Source organism: Babylonia areolata, chromosome 25 (genome assembly GCF_041734735.1).
Source record: "Babylonia areolata isolate BAREFJ2019XMU chromosome 25, ASM4173473v1, whole genome shotgun sequence".
NCBI lineage: Eukaryota > Metazoa > Mollusca > Gastropoda > Neogastropoda > Buccinidae > Babylonia > Babylonia areolata.
Genome location: NC_134900.1, coordinates 20,725,639 through 20,746,915, shown reverse-complemented (window position 1 = coordinate 20,746,915; position 21,277 = coordinate 20,725,639). Strand labels below are relative to the sequence as shown.

Below are 21,277 nucleotides of genomic sequence, written 5' to 3'. Positions count from 1 at the left end.
GACGAACTAAATCAACCAAGATTTCTTTCTTTAGCTGATGCTCAGAAGGAATTGAAGCATAAATTCGAAGAAGATAGTGATGAACATTTATAGGACGATCTGATAGAAAATAAAGGGAGTAATCAAGAGAGTGGCCAAGATGCGACTGTCAGTGAGTGATGCCGGCTGTACAGATGTTGGCAGACAACAGATGACCGAATTAGCAGCAGAGCGATATTCTTGGCACGCAGCCAACGCGGTCTGATGAGAACTGAATCAAGTGACCGTGTGAGAGGGGTGAGGAGGAGGGGGGGTGGAGACTGAGGGGGTGTGGCTTCACATCCATCTTATCACTTGGAGAAGTCACAATGTACTGTGTATCTATCTCTTAAAAATATATATATATATATATATATATATATATATATATATATATATATATATTGTGGTTGTTCTAGTATGATTTTGTGTTTGCAGATATCCATTTGTCCAGAAAATATGATGTTTTTGTGCAAATTACCTGACTAATGTTTGTAATGAACAAGTTGAAAACGTGACAAAAAACAAAACACTGATTTCAAAACAACAGCATGTCACTAAAAATATATAAAATGGGAAAACAGCATGTGTTTTGTATTCTTTATTCATTTACCTTTCAGAAAATATATACTTTTATGGGTCTTTCTCCAATAACAAAGAGCACAGAATTTTTTGAAAATTTATACCCGTTTTTTGTGGAAAAAACCCTGGCAAATAGATTTCACTTAAATCTTATTTTCCTGGCAGCGAAAGGGTTAAGAAGAGAAACATTTGTGAACAAATTTTGCCAGCCTTGGCTGTAATTCTGTTAGAAGGATCAATTCACTAGGCTTTGCATTTGGATGACATATATATCAATTAGGAATCTGTGTCTGTAAGTATTGTATTTTACACAATTGTCTAAAAGGTGAATCTCATCTTCTAAATTGTTACAAGTATCACACAGTCTTTGTTCTTTCGGTGTATTTTTATATTTCTTCCCTGTTCGATTTGTAAGTCATGGGCGCTGATTCGTAACATGGTCAGTGCTTTCCTGTGTTGTGTATGTGCTGTATTCTTTAAATACAGTCCAGTTTTATAATTTTTCACAACGTTCTTGTAAAATTCTAATTTAGATGAACTGTTATGTTTCTGTTTCTAAAATTTTACATATTCATTTTCGGGCTTCTTGGATATAGCATACTTTAATCTTTTAACACTAAAAATGAACTGGTTTTTCCAAACATGATCTAATCCATTGCTAGTTAATAATACATTTCTTATGAAAAGTAGCCACTGAACATTTTCATTTGTTTGACGATACATGCATTTATATGTTGTGTATACAAGTGAATTTTGAGGAAGCTCTAATATGTGTATACAATAGCCAATAATTTGACATATTATTTTTAGGCTAATAGGGAATCTTCCTAATTCTATCCTGTATGATAATGTTTGAACCTCCCTTAATCTGAAGAAATAAGTGCACTGAGTAGTGTGTGTGTGTGTGTGTGTGTGTGTGTGTGTGTGTGTAGCTGCAGACAAAGCGCGTGGTGCTGGTCATGGAGTACTGTGAGGGGGGGTCGCTGTACCACATGTTGGACCAGGCCCAGTACCAGTATGGCCTGCCTGAGAAACAGTTCCTCCTTGTGCTCTACCATGTGGGTCAGTACTGTCTGTCATGTCACTTTCCTCCTTGTGCTCTACTATGTGGGTCAGTACTGTCTGTCATGTCACATTCCTCCTTGTGCTCTACCATGTGGGTCAGTACTGTCTGTCATGTCACATTCCTCCTTGTGCTCTACCATGTGGGTCAGTACTGTCTGCCATGTCACATTCCTCCTTGTGCTCTACCATGTGGGTCAGTACTGTCTATCATGTCACATTCCTCCTTGTGCTCTACTATGTGGGTCAGTACTGTCTGTCTTGTCACACAGTACTTTCTGTATCCTCTACATGTATAGATATATACATTCCAAGCAGATCACAGTCTGTGAAAATATTTGATAGTACATTGTCTTGACAGTTGTCTGGGTGCAAGAGACAAAGCCTGGAATGTCTGGTAACAGTAAGCAGTTTACACGCTGAGATATTTCTGCATCAAAAGAACACATTTGTCTGTTGCTTAATATTGTATAAGATAATTAAATAGAATCATATGAATTGCCGTCCTGCCTACTGCCTAACAGTGCAAGTCACACCGCTTTCTGTTTTGGAGTCCATTTGTTCTCCAGCAATACACATACAGCAGTTTTTGTTTTGTTGATGATATATCAAGTGAAGCGAAGCATGAAATATGTGTACATGTATTTAATGACTTGCAGTAGTGTAAATTTTATTATATATAAGAAGAATTCAAATAATTATTTCAGTATTTAATTATGGTGGATCTTAAAATTTATAATTGAATAAAAAGAATGATGGTTGGATGTATTGCCGCCAAACTATTGTTCTACTGTGATATTGGGAATATATAACTTTTTTCATAAGTGGTGTTTAATACTGCATATTTCATTTTTGACTCATTTGTATAAACAAAGTGCGTCTATGTAAAAACCCAGTGTTCGGTTGTCTGTGTTTGTGTATGTGTGTGTGCATGTGTGTGTGTTTGTGTATGTATGTCTGTGTGTCCGTGGTAAACTTAACATTGCCATTTTCTCTGGAAATACTTTGTCTGCCAATACCAAATTAGGATTTAACATAGTAGGAAAAAAAATCTTCACTAATACTAGGTTGAAAATCTTCTGATTTAAGCCAGATTTCCATATCATTAATGGTTTATTTCATTGAAGCTTGATCTGGATTCGAAAACACAACAATACCGCTTCCCAAGTGCCGGAACGTAGGCTATGCTTGGTAAGAAGACAGCATGAAATTGTTTTTCTTGTTTGCAGTTAAAAGACAGGCACAATAGCCGAGTGGTTAAAGTGTTGGGACTTTCAATCTGAGGGTCCCGAGTTCGAATCTTGGTAACGGCGCCTGGTGGGTAAAGGCTGGAGATTTTTCCAATCTCCCAGGCCAACATACGTGCAGACCTGCTAAAGTGCTAGTGTCTGTACCCCCTTCATGTGTATACATATACTGAAGGTCAAATACGCACATTAAAGATCCTGTAATCCATGTCAGCGTTAGGTGCGTTATGGAAACAAGAATATACCCAGCATGCACACCCCCCAAAACAGAGTATGGCTGCCTACATGGCGGGTTAATAAACAAAACGGTCATACATGTGAAATGTTACATGTCTGTCTGAGTGTGTATGTGTGCGTGCCTGAAATCTGATTGAATGACACAGGAAATGAATGATGAGCGCCCAATGGCAGCCGTCAGTCGGCTCTACCCAGGTAGGCAGCTTGTTGTGCAAATCATCAAATGACCCCGAGTTTGTAAAGCACTTAGAGCTTATCCTCGGTCTCCAACCGAGGATAGGCAGTATATAAATATCCATATAAAATCAAATCAAAATCAAGAAAAGAAATACAAACTCTGGACAGAACCCATACAGTGACACTAATTACACCATCAATGTGTTTACTGCATATGAATATTCTAATGTGGACACTGAATATTAACTAGAATGAACAAAAGAAAACTTGAATTGATTGTTTCATTGAGTTTTGGTCAGCCTTGTCTAGTTTGGTCTGTGTAGATCTTGCGAAAACAGCTACATGTTGCAGTGTGTCTGAGATGATGGCATCGTCTCTTTACACTAACTACACGATCGATGTGTTTACTGCATATATGAATGTTATAAAATGGATACTGAATTAACTGGAATGAACAAAAAAGAAAAATTGGATCAATCGTTTCTTTCAGTTTTGGTCAGCCTGTTGTGGACCATGTTGCGGTGTGCCTGAGGCGATGTCAACATCTCCTTCACCACCAAATTAAAAGAATTTCTTAACCAGTTCAGTGCCAGAGAATTTTGTAAAAAAGTGCTCTGCCCATGCCAGGGAATTTTGAGGATTCGGGGTAATAAATCACAAAAAATTCTAGCACAAAAGCTGTGGGTGATACAAAAAGAAAGTAAACGTTTTTGTGAAGAAAAATGAGTGTAGATTCTGATTCTGGGCTCTCTTACCCAAATAGGTTGATTGTAGGTAACTGTTCAGGCATGTAAAGTCAAGATAATGATTTTTGTGCAACAAAAATGTCTATTTCCACCTCTACATGATAACATCCATAAAGAAAAGAAACAAAATACAGCAAGAAATAAATTGCCTATTGTCAGATTACACCTGTAGAAGAAATTAAAACAGGTTATAAGTTTTTAAAAACAAATCACAGCTCGTGCAGACATGTAAGTAAATCACTGTCCCAGCAATGACAAAGGTGGGTAAAGTCAATGTAAATGGTCAATCACGGTCTCAGAAACTGAGCTGGCAAGCTTTTTGACAGCTAAGAGCATTTGGGAGTGAGAGGGTGAAGTTCTTTGATGACATTCACTCCTTTCAAGTTGCACGTGGGCCGATTAAAGTGTCTGTCTGCTGTATATCCAGCTTGCCACCTCTTCAAACAAGTCAACCATCTGATTCAGCGAAAAAAAGCATGAAAAACAAAAAGCACGTGTTTCACGACCAGTGCAGGTTCCACCCTGCATTCCGTGAAAATCGTGGAATATTGGTGGTTGCTGCTCCTACAGTCTGCATTGAAATGTGAGCAGACTCATTCCCAAAAAGCCACGCCCCCTTCATGAACTCTGGCTGACATTCAACCTGTCGTCTTACATCACTCCTCTCCCTCTCCTCCCCTTCTCCCAACGCTCGCTGCTCGTATTCTGTCAGTCATAGCCACTTGTTCAAAATAAAGCTGTCTGATTGGATAGATGGACTGAATTATCATAAAATGGGGCTGTCAGTTTCGTCACTATCACAGTCAGTCACCTTCGTTTTCAAACCAATCATCAGACAAGAGAGATCCTCCATTGCGAAATCTGTCCATAACCACAAGCAGAGCTTTCAGAATTGTGTAAATCTGCTGACTGAGACAATTTGCTTTACCGGACACAGTTTTCAACACATTGTTTTGCACATGATGCAACCCCCTTTTCCACGTGCGTATCACATGGTCAGTTAGCAATTTATTATCGAGTAGAAAGGGGTCTTCTACCTGATGAATGTTCATTTAAATAGTATTTTTATAATCCAGACACATCAAACTAACTGTTCAGAGTCTGTTTATGTGAATTAAACCAAACTCCTATGAAGGAAAAATCAGAACATACACAGGACGTCATTGGACGTCTTATAGGCCCTATGGCAATACTTTTTGTAGGACGTCAGCTTACGTCTTATAGGCACTCTACTGGTTAAATAATCGAGACATTAAAAAGAAAAAAGGATTTGAATGGTGTTATTAACTCAAAGTCAAATATAATAATATATTCATCGCACTAAAAAAACAACATAGCTTTGAATATTGAATTTGGTTGAGTGTCATAGCGCTGTGGATAAAACTACTTGCTTCTGAACAGAACATCCTTGGTTCGATCCTGCTGGGATGCCCTTTTTTTCTTTTTTCTTTTTTTTCAAAGCTTATTGATATTTGATACAGAACCCATTTTAACAATATTTTTTTCATAATGTCTTTTTTTTTCTCTCATGATTCCTTAGCTGGATAAAGCACATGTCAAAAATGAGCCTTGAAGGCCTTGCCTCACTTGTTTTGTTGATGTTGTTTTATAAATATAACATATCGGGGACAGCATCCATGTCTTTAGTGTTGTTGTTGTTGTTGTTGTTCTGTTGCATATCTTTTATTTTTGTCCCAGCTTCCTGGCTACTCACTGAAGTCCAAACTAAATTTTCTAGGTCTTGTGTTCATTGAATATATAATGGTATGATTTGCTACAATATATTATCTATCATGAAAGTTGTTAATTTTATAATGAAATTGATATATAAACGCCCTTCGTTTGTTCTATCAAGCTGAAAATCCAGTAATTTTCAGATGTAACTGAATGATATCAGTACTAAACAGCAGACTACATGCTAGTTCTTTCACATTTCAATTAGTGCATTTTTTGGTGATGTTATATTATGTATTGCTGTTTAGTGTGTGTGTGTGAGTGAGCGTGTGTGTATGTGTACATTTGTGTGTGTATGTGCTGATATGCTTATATTCGTTAATGAATGGATGTATGAACAGGTGTACAGATAGATGGACAAATGGATTCATATCTGCGTTATGTTCTGTTGTGTAAATCAAAAAGAATAAAAACAATTGGGGAAAACTGTTTGACAGCGGCCGGCATGGAATACCTGCGTCGGGTGGGAGTGGTTCACCGAGACATCAAACCTGGCAACATCATGCGATTCCTCGAAGAAGATGGCAGGTGAATACTTCATCATAATGTGCCCTTTTGATAGAGTGCATATTCTCGCTTAGGCAACTTAATGCACTGTACACTCTTCTTGCACATAGTTCATGCACTGCGCAATAGCAGGACACATTACACACACACACTCACACACAAACACACACACACACACACACACACACACACACACACACACACACATACATTGACACAAACATTGAGTGACATTCACATACACATGCTTAGAACACAGCCAGGTGATTGCTTAGCAAAAGAAATACATTTAAAGATTGGTTTTAAACTTGCTGAAATTTAGGTAATCTATTCACATATTGGAGAGCTTTTGATGCAATGTCATAATAATAATGGACCAGTCTGGGGGCAGAAAGATAGAGACTCAATGTGTGTTTTTGTGTTCCGTTCACATCCATGCCTCTGTTTCCTCATTATCCACTGATGATGAATTCTACCAGTTCCTTTTGTGTTTGTGCATACATGGGCAGGCTTGCCGGTGTATACATTATCAACTGATTCTCTTCTGCAGTTCCCTCTATAAGCTCACTGACTTTGGAGCAGCCAGAGACCTCAATGATGATGAAAACTTCACATCCCTGTATGGCACAGAGGAGTATTTGGTGAGAGATAGATGTGTGTGTGTGTCTCTGTGTGTGTGTCTGTGTGTGTAGATGAACTTCTATAATCTTAAAACAATTACATTAAAATGATTTCTTCAGTTTTGTGACGCTCTTTTATTTTTTCGTGTGTGCATGTTCTTTTGTATTTGAATATGCTAGTCTATTATCCTTTCAGTTCTGATTTTGTAATCTTTAAAATGGTGTTGTAATCTCCAAAAATGGTTTTCTAATGTCATAATAGGATATACAGTAAACAGACCACCCTTGAAGCTGAACCATGTCAATTGTCAGATCATTTTGTAACTCAGGTTTTTTTCTGTAAGCAGACCAGACTATGTCTGATTAAAAAAACCTCTTTATATGAATGCATATGTGTGTGTGTTTGTGTGTGTGTGTGTGTGTTTGTGTGTGTGTGTGTGTGTTTGGGTGTGTGTGTGTGTGTGTGTGTGTGTGTGTATGTTGTAGCACCCCGGGATGTACGAGCGAGCAGTGCTGCGGATGTCCACAGGCCAGCAGTTTGATGCTAAGGTTGATCTGTGGAGCCTGGGTGTCACTTTTTACCACGTGGCCACAGGTCAACTGCCCTTCCAGCCCTACGGGGGACGCAGCAACAAGGAAACCATGTTGGTGGATCCCTCTTCTTCTGTGGCCTTGTTGGTTCTGTGTGTGAATTCACTATTTATCATGTACAGATGCCACCCTGTCTTCTCTGCTCAGTTCTGTTCACAACTTCCTTAAAATCTAACCTGAAGACTTTCCTCTTCCAGCAGCATTTCCTGAGACACTCTCTCATACATGAAAGTAGTTGATTGTATAGGTATATTTGTAATGCTGTATTGTGTGTGCGTCAAATGTATGGATGGATGTATGCATGCTTGCATGTATGTATGTATGTATGTATGTATGTATGTGTGTGTGTATGTATGTATGTATGTATGTATGTTTGTATTGTATGTACAAATTTGTATGTGCATATATATGTTTATTGTACATGATTGTGAGTTGAGGACTGAGTGTGTTTCGTATGCATGTGTGTGTGGATATTGAGCGTGCCTGCATCAGACGTGGACAACGCCCTTCCTAGATCTTCGTCAGCGAAGCCAGGCCATGATGATGTGTGTGGATTGTAAAGCGTTTTGTACAATGAGGAAAGCATTGATAAATGTCCAGTTATTATTATTATTATTATTATTATTATTATTATTATTAAATTATTCTGTGGTAACACTGTGGGCAGTTTGTGAGTTATTCTATGGTAGTATTGTGGGCAGTTTGTGATTCTGTGGTAGCACTGTGAACAGTTTGTGAGTTATTCTATGGTAGTATTGTGGGCAGTTTGTGAGTTATTCTGTGGTAGTATTGTGGGCAGTTTGTGAGTTATTCTGTGGTAGTATTGTGGGCAGTTTGTGAGTTATTCTGTGGTAGTATTGTGGGCAGTTTGTGAGTTATTCTAAGGTAGCATTGTGGGCAGTTTGTGAGTTATTCTATGGTAGTATTGTGGGCAGTTTGTGAGTTATTCTAAGGTAGCATTGTGGGCAGTTTGTGAGTTATTCTATGGTAGTATTGTGGGCAGTTTGTGAGTTATTCTATGGTCGTATTGTGGGCAGTTTGTGAGTTATTCTATGGTAGTATTGTGGGCAGTTTGTGAGTTATTCTGTGGTAGTATTGTGGGCAGTTTTAAGTTATTATATTGTAGCATTGTGGACAGTTTGTGAGCTATTCTGTGGTAATAATGTGGGCAGTTTGTGAGTTATTCTATGGTAGTATTGTGGGCAGTTTGTGAGTTATTCTATGGTCGTATTGTGGGCAGTTTGTGAGTTATTCTATGGTAGTATTGTGGGCAGTTTGTGAGTTATTCTGTGGTAGCATTTTGGGCAGTTTTAAGTTATTATATTGTAGCATTGTGGACAGTTTGTGAGCTATTCTGTGGTAATAATGTGGGCAGTTTGTGAGTTATTCTATGGTAGCATTGTGGGCAGTTTGTGAGTTATTCTATGGTAGTATTGTGGGCAGTTTGTGAGTTATTCTGTGGTAGTATTGTGGGCAGTTTGTGAGTTATTCTGTGGCAGTATTGTGGGCAGTTTGTGAGTTATTCTGTGGTAGTATTGTGGGCAGTTTGTGAGTTATTCTAAGGTAGCATTGTGGGCAGTTTGTGAGTTATTCTATGGTAGTATTGTGGGCAGTTTGTGAGTTATTCTAAGGTAGCATTGTGGGCAGTTTGTGAGTTATTCTAAGGTAGTAGTGTGGGCAGTTTGTGAGTTATTCTATGGTAGTATTGTGGGCAGTTTGTGAGTTATTCTATGGTAGTATTGTGGGCAGTTTGTGAGTTATTCTGTGGTAGCATTGTGGGCAGTTTGTGAGTTATTCTGTGGTAGTATTGTGGGCAGTTTGTGAGTTATTCTGTGGTAGTATTGTGGGCAGTTTGTGAGTTATTCTATGGTAGTATTGTGGGCAGTTTGTGAGTTATTCTATGGTAGCATTGTGGGCAGTTTGTGAGTTATTCTATGGTCGTATTGTGGGCAGTTTGTGAGTTATTCTGTGGTAGCATTGTGGGCAGTTTGTGAGCTATTCTGTGGTAGTATTGTGGGCAGTTTGTGAGTTATTATATGGTTGTATTGTGGGCAGTTTGTGAGTTATTCTATGGTCATATTGTGGGCAGTTTGTGAGTTATTATATGGTCGTATTGTGGGCATCTTTTGAGGTATGTGATAGCTGGTCAGTGTGATGTCGTGGGTTCAGATCCCTGGCTGCAAAGCCTGGTGTGTTATGGGAGATTGGTGTTCCTGATTTTGTGTGCGGACTTGCTCATGTCTTGATCCCTTTCGTGTGGAAAATACATGCAGGCAATCCTTCATGTACATGTACATGTACATATTGTGTGTCAGGTCAGGTCATTGGATCTGCTACTGGTAACCTGTAATCCAGTACAACCTGTTCAGGGTCGGGTTGCCGGCGACTAAACCGGCACTCCCACTGCTCCCTTCCGGGACTGGTGAGGCGGGTGGCTAGACACCCTTATGGAGATCCATAAAAGGGCATCGGCTCAGGAGAGCCACGACGGCCATCTAGCTCCACTGTGCTGTGTGCATGCCACTCGCAGTTGGCCCCCGGGGTGTGTCTACCCATGTATGCGAAGTCTGGATCCGGCAGAATCTGCGGAAGAAACCTATCGGTTCAATGGAGAGGAAGGCGGTTACAGCAACGCACTGTGGAGTGCAGAGAGCAAGATGAGACACCGAAAGGATATCTTGGTCATCCACTGCATCCGTGCTCATCCTCCAGTCGTCTCGACTTAGTCTTGCCACTGGAAATTGGTGGACCCGGACGAGAGAGTGAGGTCGACGTTGCGCAACTCCTCTTCACTTTAAACAAACTCATCGCGCAAGTCATCAGTCATCCAAAATGACCTTTCATCCTTCATCATTTCATCACCCCCAAGTCCTGTGGCGACAGGCGAGCAACGAAACGACAGGTGTGGGTACACTGGCAGTCGCAGCCGCAGACCTGCACGCAGGCGGCTCAGGCCATAGGGTCGTTCTTCATCGACAGGAGCAGCGATGGAGCTCGGCAGCCGTCTGAGTGTCTGAGCAGCCCTCTTTAGGAATGCACTGCTCACCTCCCTGGCATGAGGAAGGGGCTAGAAAAGGTGCCCTAAAAATTGCCTGCTCCATATCACCCTGGCCAGCATACCGCGGCTGGCAGGGACCCTACATCAGCGGTCGAAACAAAAAGAAAGAAAAGAAAAAAACAAGGATCGTTCCTCTCACCATTGGTGCTTGGAACATAAGGACTCTCCTGGACAGAGATAACGTGGACAGACCCCAAAGGAGAACGGCACTAGTTGCATCCAAACTCGCCAGATATAACATTGACATCGCAGCCTTGAGTGAGACTCGGCTTGCAGGCGAAGGCGAGCTCTGTGAACGGGGATCTGGTTACACCTTCTTCTGGAGTGGACGAGGAAGCGAAGAGCGACGTGAGGCTGGTGTTGGTTTTGCAGTAAAAACAGCACTTGTCAGCAAGCTAGCTGGAATCCCAAAGGGAGTCAACGATAGGCTTATGACCATGAAACTCCCACTGGCGTCTGGCCAGAAGCACCTCACCATTGTCAGTGCCTACGCCCCAACCATGACCAACCCGGATGAAGTGACTTGGGGACTTCAGTGCTAGAGTTGGCTCTGACTACATCTCCTGGGATGGAGTGATTGGAAAGCACGGTGTGGGCCACTGCAACCCAAATGGATTGCTTTTGCTTCAGACTTGTGCAGAGCACGAACTGCTGATAACCAACACAGTTTTCTGCCTCCCTACCTGTAACAGGACGTCATGGATGCACCCTCGCTCAAAGCATTGGCATCTCATTGATTACGTCATCGTCAGGAAAAGGGATAGGCAAGATGTACGTGTAACAAAGACCATGTGCGGCGCCGAGTGTTGGACAGACCATCGCCTTGTAGTCTTGAAGCTGAATATTCGAATCCAGCCCAAGAGACGCCCCCAAGGCCAGAAGGCTCCAAAACGGCTCAACATCACTAAGCTGAATAACATCACCATCAAACAGTCCTTTGTGGAGCTGCTGGAAGATCGTCTGGAATCTGCCTCTCTGGACAACCAGAATGTGGAGTCTGACTGGAGGACCCTGCGTGAGCTGATCTATAGTACAGCTTCAGAGACCCTTGGACCCATGACCAGAAAGCACAAAGACTGGTTTGATGAAAACTGTGATGAAATCAAGCAGCTTCTGGATGAGAAACGCCGTCTGCATCAAGCCTACCTGAGCAACCCAAAGTCCACATCAAAAAAGGATGTGTACGATGCCATCCGCAGGACTGTTCAGCAAAAATTACGCCAGATGCAGGATAAGTGGCTGAGTGACAAAGCTGATGAGATCCAGGGATATGCTGACAGGCACGATATGAAGAGGTTCTATGATGCCTTAAAAGAAGTCTACGGCCCCACATCCTCAGGATCATCCCCCCTCCTCAGTGCAGATGGGAATACCTTGATCACCGAGAAGGAGAAAATTCTCGAACGCTGGGCTGAGCACTTCAACAGTGTCTTAAATCGCCCTTCCTCAATAAATGATGAAGCCATAGACCGTCTCCCACAAGTCCCCATCAACGAAGCACTAGACGATCCGCCAACACTTCTTGAGACCCAGAAAGCAATCCATCTGCTATCCAGTGGCAAAGCACCTGGCTCAGACTCCATACCAGCAGAGGTCTACAAGGATGGAGGCACTGTGCTGACTGAGAAGCTCCATCAGCTGTACTCACTCATGTGGAAAGAAGAGACGATCCCCCAGGATTTCAAAGATGCATCTATCATTCACTTGTACAAGCGAAAGGGGAACTGGCAAGCCTGTGATAACCATCGGGGCATTTCCTTGCTCTCCATCGCAGGCAAGATACTTGCCAGGATCCTACTAAACCGCCTCACAGCACACCTTGACCAAGGTCATTTGCCTGAGAGCCAATGTGGATTCTGGAAAGAGCGTGGAACCACCGACATGGTGTTTGCTGCAAGGCAGCTGCAAGAGAAATGTCAGGAGCAAAATGCTGATCTGTTCTCCACCTATGTCGACCTCACTAAGGCCTTCGACACCGTGAGTAGAGAGGGACTGTGGAAGATCATGGCCAAGTACGGATGCCCTCGGAAATTTATTTCCTTGGTCAGCCAATTCCATGAAGGCATGCAGGCTCGAGTCCAGGACAATGGCGAAACATCTGCTCCTTTTGCTGTCACAAATGGTGTCAAGCAAGGCTGCGTCCTGGCTCCAACGCTGTTCAGCCTCATGTTCTCTGCAATGCTTACTGATGCCTTCAGAGATGGCGATGTTGGAATCGGCCTAAAGTACCGAACAGATGGCAAGTTGTTTAACCTCAGAAGGCTTCAAGCAAAAACGAAGGTCATGACAGACATCATCAGAGACTTTTTGTTTGCTGATGATTGTGCCCTCAACGCTGGATCTGAAGCTGACATGCAACTCAGTGTCGACAAGTTTGCCACTGCCAGCAGGAACTTCAGCCTTACCATCAAAACTGAAGTTCTCCATCAGCCAGCCCCAGGGAAACCCTACGTTGAGCCCAACATCACAGTCAACGGTCAGAGACTCAGTGCGGTGGAGCGGTTCACATACCTTGGCAGCACACTGTCACGAAATGCGACCATCGACGATGAAGTGAACATCAGGATTGCAAGAGCAAGCGCAACTTTTGGCAGACTCAGTGCAAATGTCTGGAACAGAAGAGGCATTAGTCTTGAGACCAAGCTAAAGGTCTACAGAGCAGTAGTTCTCCCCACACTACTGTACGCCTGCGAAACTTGGACAGTGTACCAACGACATGCCAAGAAGCTGAACCACTTCCACACAACATGCCTCAGGAAGCTACTGAACATCAAGTGGCAAGACAGGACCCCAGACACAGAGGTGCTCGCAAAAGCCACCCTTCCCAGCATCTTCACCATCCTGATGCAGTCCCAGCTTCGCTGGGCTGGACACGTGGCGCGCATGCCAGACCATCGGCTGCCCAAAAGGCTCTTCTATGGCGAGCTGCAACAAGGGAAGAGATCACATGGAGGTCAGAAGAAGCGCTTCAGAGATACTCTGAAAGTCTCTCTTAAAGCGTTTGATATCAACCCTGACTCCTGGGAGGAATCTGCAGTGGACCGTGACAAATGGCGCGCTGCTGTGCACAAAGGCGCCAAGTTGTGCGAGGCCAACAGGACTGCAGCAGCTGTTCAGAAGAGGCAGGCCAGAAAGTCACGGGCAAACAAGCTCCCTGACAATGATATGCCTGTCTTTGTCTGCCCCAACTGTCAGCGAACATTTCGTGCGCAGATTGGACTGTTCAGCCATCTGCGCATTCACAGATAGATTCATGAGCATCCTCCCCACCCACCCCACCACCACCCTCCCCCCATCCCCCAGCTGGATGACAACGATGGTCATCATCGATCTCGATGGACACACCACCACCACCACATGCAGTTTGTGTGGTAATCCTTCATGTATATATATATGCAGACAACTTGTGCGGTAACACTTCCACCGTGTACATATTCAAATATATACAATCTGTATGACAAAAGATTCTACAATCACTCCTAAACATAAGAAGTTTACAAGCAGTGGTTGTGACGTATATGGTGTGACGTTGACAGGTACCAGATCATTTCTCAGAAGGAGAGCGGCGTCATTTCTGGGCAGCAGCACTTTGAGGGGGGACCCATCCACTGGGGCCGTGAGCTGCCTGCCACCTGTCTTCTCTCCAGGTGAGCTCTTTAGTCACACTACAGGTGTACACTCACAGCATGCATGGGGGGTCTGAAGGAAATCTGTCCCTGGTGGTAAAAAAGGACAGTGAGGACTATTCTGCTGTTGATGTCATTTTCTGCATGTTATTTTTGTGTGATGTTTTCAAATGTGCTTGGGGAGGAAAAAAGAGTAAGGAAATTTGTTGTACAAATATCGTTTGATGTTCATATTTTGAATGGTATTTATCTTCCTAATACTGCATTTGCAAATATTTAATGTATTGTTCTTTTCTTTTTGTGGTGTTTACAAACAACCACAATGCAATGTTGCACATTATCATACTCGATTGAAAAACTGCCTATGAAATATGCTGAAAAGGCACTGGTGTGCAGTTCTGGATCACACAATAATCTGGCTGTATTTTGGAAATGGAAGAAGAGTAAGGTATGCTTCTTAAAGTCTGATACGAGTATGTTTCCATCAATTGTTAAAACTTAAATCAAGAGAGGATTTAAATTGTGAAGGCTGGTTATGATCAGCCACTGGCCTCTAAATGACAAAACAAATGGCTGTTTCAGGCCCATGTGCACTGTGAACAGCTTGAACAATGCATGTGAAAAATCATTGTTTTGGCAAACAATTTGACTATTAATCAGTGATTTGTAAACGATAGCTGTTTTTTGTTATTGTAAAAAAAATAAATAATTTTTTTTTTTTTAAAGTACACATGCAAGAAAGCACTTCCAGTTATGATTGGCGCTCATGACACTGGCTGCATGCACCACTGCTGGACAGAAAATCCAACATCCACCTTGCTGCCATGAAGAAAACAGCAAGTTTCAAGATGGTGCTTCACTTTTGTGAACCCTGCTACTGGAATGATGGCCTAGTGGTAACACATCCACCTAGGAAGTGAGAATCTGAGTGCACAGGTTTGGCTCCCTCACTTGCCAGTATTTTCTCCTCATCCATTGGACCTTGAGTAGTGGTCTTAACACTAGTCATTCAGGTGAGATGATAAGCTGAGGTCCTGTGTGCAGCATGCACTTAGCACATTTAAAAGAACCCACAGCAACTAAAGGATTGCCCTTGTAAAATTGCATGGAAAAAATCCAGTTTAATGGGAAAAGAAATGCACTTGCAGGCAGAAAGAAAAGAAAAAAGATGCTGCTGCACTGCTGCGATGTGCTGTCCTCGGCAAGAATAGCCTGAATTTCACACAGAGAAGTCTGGTGGTGCTGCACTGCTGCGATGTGCTGTCCTCGGCAAGAATAGCCTGAATTTCACACAGAGAAGTCTGGTGGTGCTGCACTGCTGCGATGTGCTGTCCTCAGCAAGAATAGCCCAAATTTCACACAGCGAAGTCTGGTGGTGCTGCACTGCTGCGATGTGCTGTCCTCGGCAAGAATAGCCCAAATTTCACACAGAGAAGTCTGGTGTGACAAAACTTGAAAAGAGTGATACAAGACCATACAATACAAGACAATGAATTTCCATTGCATTTAAGAAACTATTGATCATACTGTTTGCCCAACAGTAAGCTTATGTCAATCTCTGATACAAGCTGAGTGTTAAGGCAGACACTGACACTGACCATCAGTGTTGTGTGTGTGTTACGTGGGTGTCCAGCTCTCATGTTCCTGGTCACCCACTATAAGGTAGCAGAATGGTTAAGACGCTTATCTGCCAATACAGTGTTCATGAGGGTCCGAGTTCGAATCCTGGTCTTGTCTTTTGTCCCAAGTTTTACTGGAAAATCAGACTTAGTATAGTCGTCTGGATGAGATGATAAACTAAGGTCCTGTGGTTCCATTTGCAGAACACACATGACGCGCTGAAAAAGAACTGACAGCAACAGATGTGTTATCCTGTTGCAAAAGCCCATAGAAGAAATACATTCTTAAATGGTACACGAATATGCATGCATTTAAGGCCTGACTAAGCGTGTTGGGTTATGCTGCTGGTCAGGCATCTGCCTAGCAGATGAGGTGTAGTGTATATGGATTTGTCCAAACACAGTGATGCCTGTAAAGTTGTTGATACTCTACACACTTCATGGAAATGCATTAACCTGTTATTGTTATTGTGTGTATGTGTGGTATACATCAGGTGATAAAACCTGTTTGTGTTTGTACAGCAGTGTATGTCAGATGAAGCATCTTTGTGTGTGTGTGTGTTCAGTAGTATACATCAGGTGATAACACTGTGTGTGTGTGTGCGTGTGTGTGTGTGTGTACAGTAGTATACATCAGGTGATACCACCTCTGTGTGTGTGTGTACAGTGGTGTACATCAGATGATAACACTGTGTGTGTGTGTACAGCGGTGTACATCAGGTGATAACACCTTTTGAGTGTGTGTGTATAGCGGTGTACGTCAGGTGATAACACCTGTGTGTGTGTGTGTGTTTCAGTGGTGTACATCAGGTGATAATACCTGTGTGTGTGCGTGTGCGTGTGTGTGTGTGTGTGTGTTTACACAGTGTACGTCAGGTGATAACACCTCTGTGTGTGTGTGTGTGTGTGTACAGCAGTGTATGTCAGGTGATAACACGTGTGTGTGTGTGTGTGTGTGTGTGTGTACAGTGGTGTACGTCAGGTGATAACACCTGTTTGTGTGTGTACAGTGGTCTGCGTCAGGTGATAACGCCTTTTGAGTGTGTATGTACAGCGGTGTACATCAGGTGATAACAGAGGAACACCTCTGTGTGTGTGTGTGTGTGTGTTTCAGCGGTGTACGTCAGGTGATAACACCTGTGTGTGTGTGTTTAGCGGCGTACATCAGGTGATAACACCTCTGTGTGTGTGTGTGTGTGTTTCAGCGGTGTACATCAGGTGATAAAACCTGTGTGTGTGTGTGTGTGTGTTTACATGGTGTACATCAGGTGATAACACTTCTGTGTGTACATCAGGTGATAACACCTGTGTGTGTGTGTGTGTGTGTGTGTGTGTGTACAGTGGTGTATGTCAGGTGATAACACCTCTGAGTGTGTGTGTACAGTGGTGTACGTCAGGTGATAACACCTCTGTGTGTGTGTATGTACAGCGGTGTTCGTCAGGTGATAACACCTGTACTGGCGGGTCTGATGGAGCCCAACGCCAGCCGCATGCTGTCGTACGACATGTTCTTTGCCAGTGTCAAGCGACTGCGTGCCCAGGAAAAGCTGTCCATCTTCAACTACACATGTGCTTCTGTACACACCCTCTTCATCGATTCCACAGCCACGTCAGTACAACACACAGCTTCTTGTATGATGATGATAATAATAATGATAGTGATTATTGTAATGTTCATAATGATATCAAAGCGTAAACAGTTCACTCTTCACATACCTGAAAGCATAAAAGACCCTGATAAAACAGAAATGGCAAATTACACATAGGACTATGTCTAGGACATGAAAGGAACACACACAAAAAAAAGTTGAAGAAAGTCTAACGGACATAATGATCAAGATCAAACTAATGCCATTTTCCACAGCTTAAAATGTGTAGGAAAGATGTCAGTAAGACCATAGGCTGGGAGTTCAGAACTGTCATGACTGGATGGATCTGTTCAAGAAAGATAAAAAGTGGAACAGCAGTGGTTATTTTAACCTTCATTTTGCATCACATTTTGTACACATTGCTGTGTGTCATCGGTAGACCTGGAACAGTAAAGAGTTGTAAAAATGTATTTACACTTTACAGAATGTCATACATGCACATACACCCTCATGCTGATACATCTTTGACCTTTTCCCCTTGTCACCACACACTGACCTGTGTCACTGCTGCACATACAGCCTGTCAGGCCTGCAGGATGCCATCGCGGCAGCCACAGATTTGCCGGCGTCCCAGCAGCTGCTGTTGGTGGGGGGCTGCGCTCTGGAGGACGTGGTGGACGCCCTTACCCACATGGCCCACTTCCCCGTCCACCTCAAACAGTCCATTATCTACCTGTTCCCACGGGAACCCGCCATGGCCGAACCCCTCCGCCTCAGTCAGCCAGAAATTCGTGAGTGTTGGATTAGTTATGATTTGCTGGTTTTGGTTGTGATGGCAGAAGTAATAATGAAAAAAAAAAAAGCACTGAATCTTGTGCACAGTCAAAGAGCTAACACATCAGTCATTCACACACATGCATAGCACCAATCAGAAGGATGATAAAACATACAAAAAAGTAAATAGAAAGTCAGAGAAGCTGTAGACAGAGAAGGAGGGGAGGGTGAGCTATTTTGGAAAGAGGTTTTAACCCTTACATCGCCAGCTATGTTCAAGATACTAACAGCTGGTAGCCAGCTAAGTCAGCTGCACAGTACAGCTGAAAAACCAGCTGCGTAGCAGAGCAGCCATGGGGAATGTTGGGTACTTGTTTTTTCACTGCCATGTGGCATAAACTCTTCTCCACTGTCACTGTCAGCAGCAAAATTATTTTCTGCCAGCTGACTTTCAGTTCGACTTGCAGCTTGCTGTTCCATATACCATGGTCTAAAGGTGAGACTGCTGGCTACAATTTGGACTGGTTGATGAACTTGCCATCGTTTAAACTGTTTAAAAGAGCCACAGAAAATCACTCCAAACTGCACAAGAGTTGGTTCAACAATTAGAGGGATGTTTCCGGTACATGTGGCAGGAAGTGCTGGCTAAGGTTTGTGATATTTATTGAAGAGTAGTGCAAATTTGTAAACTCTAACGCTCAAGTCGCTGATTTGGCGCCAGCAGTGTTCTCCCTACAAGTCGCCATGTGGCAGCTGTGGTGTTCTCCCTGCAAGTCACCGAGTGGTGACTAAAGCAACCAAAGGGTTAAGGCCAGACTTGAAAGAACTCAGTGCAGAGATTTGACAAAGCAAAAGAAGGACCAAATTCAAGGTGTATGGTCCAGATACTGAGAAAGAGACTGTGTATGTGCATGTACATGTGTAGATGTATACCTGTGTTTGTGTGTGAGACCTGATGTATGTATCTGTATTGCTCATCTATGTCTGTTGCAGTTTATAGTTTGAGATTTTCTGCAGCAGACCGTTTTCAGAACCAAGGAAGAGAATTGCTCTGTGTGGAAACCAGTTTCAAAGCACTCGTGAAAACAAGAGAGGCAAGGCCCTCAAGATTCACTTGTGACACACGCTTTATCCAGTTAACCTCTTGACTGCGCTGTTGACGTACGGCGTACGTCATGAAATGTCGCTCAGCAATGCTGTATTGACGTGCGCCGTACGTCATGTTACAACGTTCCATGTTTCGAGTCCCGCATTACAGAAAATACAGTCTGCTAACCATTAAATTAGCTCCCCTGAGAGCTCTTTATCTCCTGAGTTCCATAACCTAAAATTATTCATTGGATTGTCATATTTATGGCGAAAGTTTTGCAAGTTTGTACGAAGCTCAAGTTGTGTTTGCAAAGCCATGGCTGAACGCAGACAAACCCAAACACTTGCACTTGTATTGAAAGAATTCTTTCGCGATGCAAACAGTAGAGATGAAGATTGTGGACTGAATGAGACAGAACTGCGTGAAGTTGATGCCGAAGACGCTGATTTTGACAATGGAGGGGGGTGGAGGTGGCGTTGTGTGACGAAACTGAAGACAAGCAAGCTCAGCTGATTCAAGATGCAGGTGGGTGTTTTCGAGGTTTGTCAGTTTATTATTTGCTCTCCGTTTGTTGTAACAATGAATATGACTGCATTGTGTGTGTTTTGAATGTGTTAGCTGTGGTAAGTGGCTTCGTCAGTCACTGATCAGTGTGTGTGAGTGAGAGTCAGTCACGTGGGTACTGTGTCTGACCATCACAGCCCAGGGGGGCGTGGCTTGCTGGCTGGCTCATTGTTGATGACAGCGTGTGTCGCTCGCCTGCAGCTTTCTGTGTGTTCGTTCCTGAGTGTGTATTGGTTTGTTGTTGTTATTGTTGTTGTTGTGTGTGTGAGAGAGAGAGAGAGAGAGAGAGAGAGGGAGGTGGGGGTGGGGGGGGGGGAAGAGATGATGTTTATAAAACTGAAATCAGAGAATGATATACAGAACTGTGTGTCTAAATTACTTTGTAAATGCAACACTTGTAGAAGTGTGTCTGTGTGTTGTGTGTGTGTGTGTGTGTGTGTGTGTGTTGTCATTTTGTTTTGTATGAGAAAGAGAGAATGAAGGGGGTGTGGCATACCATGAACCAGTTTCAGTGTGTGTGTGTTTTGGGGGGTGGGGTAGGTATGTGTGTGTTTGTATTTCAGCTTCTGAAAACAATCAGAAATAAAATGGTACCATTTCATGATCTTTTTATATGTAAAAAAAAACAAAAAAACAAAAAAAACCCAAACCCAACAGACTTAGTCTTTTATGCAATGTGTTTCAGGTATGCAGCATGCTGATGATCATGATGTTCATCCTGGACCATCTGGAGCTGACAACTTGCCACAAACCTACAACTGAAGACCAGCAGCAGCAAGACCAAAAGGCAGTAAACAAGCCTCCCGCAATTCTGGATTACAACAAAAACATGGGTGCCATGGACCATCATGACCAACAGCTGCAGCCCTACGATGTCACAAGGAAAACCTTGAAGTGGTACAAATAGCTGTGTGTGCATTTTCTACAAATTGCCATGCTGAATGCACACATCCTCTACAAAAAAGCAGGCAACAGCAGTACACTCCTGGACTTCAGAAGGATGTAATTAGTGCCATGATTTTTGGTGACCAAGACACTGCTAAAGATGACCACGCTGTTTGTCTTGTGTGGACGACACTTCATCCAACCTACCCCACAGAAGGCCTGGCCACAAAGGAGGTGCAGAGTCTGCTGGAAGAAAGGACAAAGAAAGGGTGTGGGGTTCTACTGCCCAGACTGCCCCAGCAAACCAGCACTGTGTCTTGAAGACTGTTTCTGCAAGTACCCCACACAGCGTTTTTACTGGCGGTAGATCCTGGGTGAGTACACCCTTTTCATTCTTTGTGTGGACTGTGTTGGAGTCTTATGCACCTGGACACTGTTGCTCAGCCTTGACAGTGTGTGTGGTTGATCACAACAGTCACAAGAAAGACAGGTTGATAACCTGGTTGATATTGTAGCACCTAAATGATGGAATGACAGTCCCAATTTTTTTT

At 43.0% G+C, this 21,277-nt stretch overlaps 1 protein-coding gene across 8 annotated transcripts in view; it reads left to right on the top strand.

Annotated features, from left to right (window-relative positions):
* Nucleotides 1-21,277, top strand: part of LOC143299896 (serine/threonine-protein kinase TBK1-like) — a 211,842-nt gene that overhangs the window by 149,107 nt on the left and 41,458 nt on the right. For all 8 annotated transcript variants that reach the window (XM_076613392.1, XM_076613393.1, XM_076613394.1 and 5 more), the window contains 7 exons: nt 1,533-1,662; nt 6,241-6,331; nt 6,861-6,951; nt 7,417-7,574; nt 14,116-14,226; nt 17,254-17,433; nt 17,993-18,204. In XM_076613392.1, coding sequence (XP_076469507.1) covers nt 1,533-1,662; nt 6,241-6,331; nt 6,861-6,951; nt 7,417-7,574; nt 14,116-14,226; nt 17,254-17,433; nt 17,993-18,204 — 973 coding nt within the window. The remainder of the gene's footprint in view (nt 1-1,532; nt 1,663-6,240; nt 6,332-6,860; nt 6,952-7,416; nt 7,575-14,115; nt 14,227-17,253; nt 17,434-17,992; nt 18,205-21,277) is intronic.